Source organism: Nicotiana tomentosiformis, chromosome 10 (assembly GCF_000390325.3).
Source record: "Nicotiana tomentosiformis chromosome 10, ASM39032v3, whole genome shotgun sequence".
NCBI lineage: Eukaryota > Viridiplantae > Streptophyta > Magnoliopsida > Solanales > Solanaceae > Nicotiana > Nicotiana tomentosiformis.
In genome coordinates this window covers 53,822,505-53,828,222 of record NC_090821.1, presented here as the reverse complement: position 1 = coordinate 53,828,222, position 5,718 = coordinate 53,822,505, and the positions used below count along the sequence as shown (strand labels likewise).

The following is a 5,718-nucleotide window of genomic DNA, read 5'->3' as shown; positions in this document are numbered from 1 at the left end:
TCGGCATCGAATGTAGAAGTTGGAAATTCTTAAGTTTCATTAAACTTGAATTTGGGTGTGATTTGTGATTTTAGCGTTATTTGATGTGATTTGGTGATTCAAGATGGAAAAATTTGAAAACCCTTTTGGATAGATTTGAGGATTTGAGGGTCGAATTGTTATTGGAATTTAGTCATTTTGGTATGTCGTGGTTGAATGGACGTTCATATTTCGTAACTTTCGCTGAATTCCGAGACGTGGGCCACACGAGTGATTTTTTAGTTAATTTCGAATTTTTTTTGAAAAATGTAGTATTTTCTTATGGAATTGATTCTATAATTTTTGTTGATTGTATCGAATTACTTATGACTAGATTCGAGCCGATCGAAGTCGGAAAATCGAGGAAAAGGCATACTACTTGACTATTTGAGCGCGGTTTGAGGTAAGTGACTTGCCTATCCTTGTGTGGGAGAAATTTTCCTTAGGATTGGTATTGATATGATAATTGTGATATGTTGAAAGTTGTGTACACGAGGTGACGAGTGTGTACACAGACTAAATGTGAAAGATTATGGCTTTAAATTGTGTAGATCACTGTTGCATATTAATTAAATTATTTTATCTTGTTATATTCATCATCATCGATCTATTTTATATTCTTAAATTTGCCTTACATTTTCCTACTAATTATTTTTACCTGTTAGTTGAAACTTTATTTTCTTTTATTCTGTGCATTATTTGAAGGTTGAATTTTCTTAAATTAAATATTATTAAAAATGAAGTTTTTTACATTTAATAATTTGATGTTAAATTTGTGGAAATATTATTTTTGCTGAATATTTTGTGAATATTTTTGTATTCATTATGATTGACCGTGAGCTCCGTATTATGGAAATAATGGATATTATTTTGCTGAATCTTTTGTGAAAACTTTTGTATTTACTGTGATTTAGCGGTGAACTCCTTATTGTGAAAAATATTCTTGTAATTAATTTATTTTGGCAAGTTGAAATATTTGGGCACTTGAGGTGCAAATTATGATATATTGTGATATTGATACGCATGCGGTGGTATAAGGTCTGAGTGTTGAAACGCATGCGGTGAGATAAGGGTAGCTTGATACGCATGGCTAGTAGGGGAACTATTTTTGACTAGCGAGTGTATGTTTTCTACACCGGTTTTGCGCTCGTCAAATTTTGGCGTTGTTGCCGGGGATTGACGATTAATAGTGTTTAAATTAATTTACAGTGCTAATTCAAGAACAACTTTATTTTATTTTCCTTTTTAATGCTCTTCTCATCTGTGTGCAGGCAACAGGTTAAGTTCAGCAGTGTATGAATCGATCCTCTTTAAAGGACTTGGTGCCATACGACCCAGAGTTAGACAAGCACCTGAGGCAGTTGAGAAGAGAGAAAGGATCCAGTGGATTGTTGTTGGGTCAGCCTTCAACTCAAAATACAATGGTAAATAACGAAGAGGTAGTGGACCTAGCTGCGAGAGAGGCGGCTCAGCAACGGGAAGCATGGTTAGCAGCTAAAGCAGCCAGAATTGCGGATGAAACGGTCGATGGGGAGCGAAGGTTCAACCCCAATCGAAACGTGATAGAAGATGAATTTGAAAACCAACTACAGTATAGTGTGAGACCCCCACCCATTGATGCCAATAATTTTGAATTCAAACATGGAGTCATCTAGACCATTCAGAATAATTGCATATTTAGAGGGAAACCCAATGAAGATCCCAGCAACCATTTGATGGACTTCGACGAAATTATGAACATATTCCGTTACAATGGAGCATCACATGATGCCATCTACCTCAGAGCATCCCCGTTCTCTCTCTTAAGGATGATGCAAAGCAGTGGTTGAGAAGTCTTCCCACGGGTCAATCTGTATGTGGGAGTAAATGACGACCAAGTTCTTAGAAAAATATTTCTCTGCCGCTAAGACTGGATGAATGAGGAAAGAAATTCACAATTTCAGCCAACGTGATGGGGAGATAGTGTTCGAGGCACGGAAAAGATTCAAGGAGCTATTGCGGAGGTTCCCTCATAATGGAATGGAGCAATGGATGCAACTCCAGGACTTTTGGGATGATTTAAACCTGTCATCAAGGAGATTGCTGAATAGTGCGGTTGTAGGCCCTCTGATGAAGAGGACTCCTGAAGAGATTGTCACTCTTCTGAATGAACTATCTGAAGACGCAGAACAATGGTCCACTAATCAAGGGGACCAAAAAAGATTAGTAGGGGTGCACCAAGTAGAATCCTTGGTAGCAATGCAGGACCAAATTGCAGCTATGGATAAGGACATCAAGCAAATGATGCTAGTTCAGGTGAAAAATCAATCACATGTGGGATGTGACATCTGTGGATTGAGACATCCGACACATGAGTGTCAAGCTACACCCGAGGAAGTCAACGCTTTGGGGAACGTCAACAGAGGCAACTACCAAGGAGGTGGTAATTTCAATTCTATGGGACAGAGACATCCGGGGTTCTCATGGAGTTCTTCAACTAGAAGTTTGAACTCATGGCAGAAGCAAAATCCCAGAGCACCAGTGCAAGGACCTCCTGGTTTCCAAACTCAATAGAGGCAACCATACAAACCTCCACATCCCAACAACTCAGGTTTAGAAGATCTAATGAAGGCATTTATAAATAAATCTGATGAGAAACTTGAGACTCAAGGGACCGCTATCAGGGAGCAAGGCACAACCATCCGGAATCTGGAAAGACAAATGGGGTAGCTTGCAACATTGTTGTCAGAAAGGGCGCCGGGGGCTTTGCCGGCAGACACTAAAAAGAATCCAAAAGAGACAATCAAAGCTGTGTTTCTCTGGAGTGGGAAAACATTAGCAGAGCCAAAGGCAAAACCAAGGGACGAGAAGGAGATCAACTCAACCAAGATAGCTAAAGAACAGAAAATCGGTGAATCTTTGCCCAAGGAGAATGTCAACAACAAGGATGTTGATAAGCAGAAAGTGAACAACGCAGTTGAGGAAAGCAAGCACATGCCATTGTTACCTTTTCCTCAAAAGATGAAGCGGGAGAAATTAGACAAATGCTTTAGGAAATTCTTGGAGATGCTGAAACAGTTGTATGTGAACATCCCGTGCACGGAGGTGTTCACACAGATACCAGCCTATGCAAAATTCCTGAAGAAAATCCTCTCAAGCAAAAAGAAGCTCGAGGAAATGAAAGTGGTCAAACTCAATGCCCACTGCAGTTCCATTATACATAATAAAATTCCTAAGAAGTGTGGGGATCCTGGTAGTTTCACTATACCTTGCTCGTTGGGTAGCGAAAAGTTTGACAAAGGCTTGTGCGATTCAGATGCATCCATTAACTTGATGCCATTATCGATGTTCAAGAAATTAGAAGGAGAGCTAGGAGTGATCAAATCTGTGCCAGTATCCTTGCAACTGGCTGATCAAACCACGATCATCCCAGAGGGCATAGTTGAGGACATCCTCGTAAGGGTGGACAAATATGTTTTCCCAGTAGACTTCATCGTGGTAGATATGGAAGAGAATAAGGAAGTGCCTCTAATCATGGGGAGACCATTCCTTTGCACTGGCCGGGCTATTCTTGATATATATGAGGGGGCAACTCATGCTACGAGTGGGAAACGAAAAAGTGGTATTTCAAATGAAGAGAATGATGAAATACCCATGTGATGAGGCATCTGCCTATGCTTGTCTCAAACTAGATGTGGTGGGAGAGTTAGCTGAACAACGTAAACTGGATAAGCTGGTAGGTGACTCACTAGAGAGATGCATTAGTCAATCAAGCAAAACAGATGATGAGGATCCGGAGATCAAGAATAAGTTGAGGCACTAGAAAATAAGAACCAGGTGGTAGATGAAGAAGAATTGGAGAAAGAAAAGAGCAAGCCAAAGCTGGAATTGAAAGTACTCCCGATATATTTGAAATATGCTTTTTTGGAGAGTAACAATTTTCCTATGATTGTTGCTACTAATTTGACAGGTGAACAGGAACACATGCTTGTGGAGTTACTACGGAAGCATAAAAAGGCAATCGGTTGGAGTATGGCCGATATTCATGGGATTAGCCCTACAATCTGCATGCATAAGATCTTGTTAGAAGAAAGGAGTAAACCGGTGGTGCAGCCCCAGCGCAAATTGAACAAAAATCTTGAGGAGGTGGTTCAAAAAGAGATACTCAAATTTCTGGATGCAAGCATAATATTTTCCATCTCTGGCAGTTAATGGATCAACCCTGTACAGGTTGTTTTGAAAAAAGGTGTCACGACCCAAACCGTAGGGCCGCGACGGGCACCCAGTGCCTTACACAACCGAGTACCAATGTAACATATCTTTCTTATCATACCGTCATGGGTAAGTGGGCCAGAAGGGCAGTCATGAGATAACGGGGATAAAACATAAGGGAATACTAGACATATGACGACCCGACATGATATAGAAACTTATACATGTGACATACGAGCCTATAAGGCCGACATGATCATTTGTATACTCAAAACAAAGGCCAATATGGCCATACAAGTATTCATATATATGACATATGTCTACAAGACTCTAAGAATACATAAATGTCATAAAGGTCGAGACATGGCCCCGCCATACTAATCAATACATATTCAAGTCATACTGACCAAATAGGCAACTCCGGAGCAAGTGGAGTGCACAAATACCTTTCGCTGAGCTGATAGCCTACTAGGAGAACTCTCAACCTATCTATATGGACCTGCGGGCATGAGACACAGTGCCCTAACAAAAGGGATGTAAGTACAAATAAAGTACCGAGTATGTAAGGCATGAAAGCAGTATATAAGAGACATGAAAGAAACATGGGGTAAATAACTCAATCAGCAAGTCTGAATAGCTTTGTGAATCATGAAACATTTATAATGTCATGCATATGCGTATAAATGTCATACCATGCATAGGTATATGCATACATAACATCATCAAGCCTCTGAGGGCATCCCATAATATCATCTCAGCCACTGTGGGCGAAATCATCAACGTATACCAGCTGATCAGGTGATGGTGCGTATATAACGCCATAACTTTTACCATATCCTATATACATATAATATACGTGTATATAACGCCATCTTGCCATAGGTCAATAAACATGTATAAATGAATGCAATGCATAATGAAGTAAGCAGTAAGATTTCTAGGAATGTCATAAGATAAATATGCCTTCGGATAAACTTTAGCAACTTACGTATTTTTCTGATACCCATGAATAGAAGATATAATAATAGGACACATGGGGAATCAAAAACATAGGCACCTCTAGTACTTCTATAAATAGAGTTATTTATGAAAGTTCCGCGTTTGCACATTTCGTTTGTATCATATGGATCATGCCACAAGGAAAGAATGGATAGCCTTAATATACCTCAAGTCGTCAATGCAACTCAACAACAAGCTTACGACAACTAGCGCGCCAACCCTATAACAAAGAAATACATGTACAACTTAGATGGCGCTAGTATATCACGTATCTCAAACGATAACTCGATTTTTAAAATGAAACAGGCAACATTTCCCCTGATTTTACTGCTCCCTCAAGCCTACTATAGGCGAGATATAAACACAATACAATCAGCAACTCAAAAACAACCCAACTAAAATTCATGACCTTCAATACAACAAAAACCCCAAATATACAACAACACATTCAATCAACAAGTTATCAATTAGCCTGAAATTGCAACGACGAGCGACCAACCTACTACCCTA

At 39.6% G+C, this 5,718-nt stretch overlaps 1 protein-coding gene across 1 annotated transcript; it reads left to right on the top strand.

Annotated features, from left to right (window-relative positions):
- The first annotated feature begins 1,935 nt into the window (after nucleotides 1-1,935).
- Nucleotides 1,936-4,209, top strand: LOC104111704 (uncharacterized). The gene is made up of 3 exons (XM_009621458.1): nucleotides 1,936-2,554; nucleotides 2,747-3,619; nucleotides 3,968-4,209. Exons 1-3 carry the CDS (start codon nucleotides 1,936-1,938, stop codon nucleotides 4,207-4,209), a joined length of 1,734 nt encoding a protein of 577 aa, XP_009619753.1.
- The last annotated feature ends 1,509 nt before the right edge of the window (nucleotides 4,210-5,718 follow it).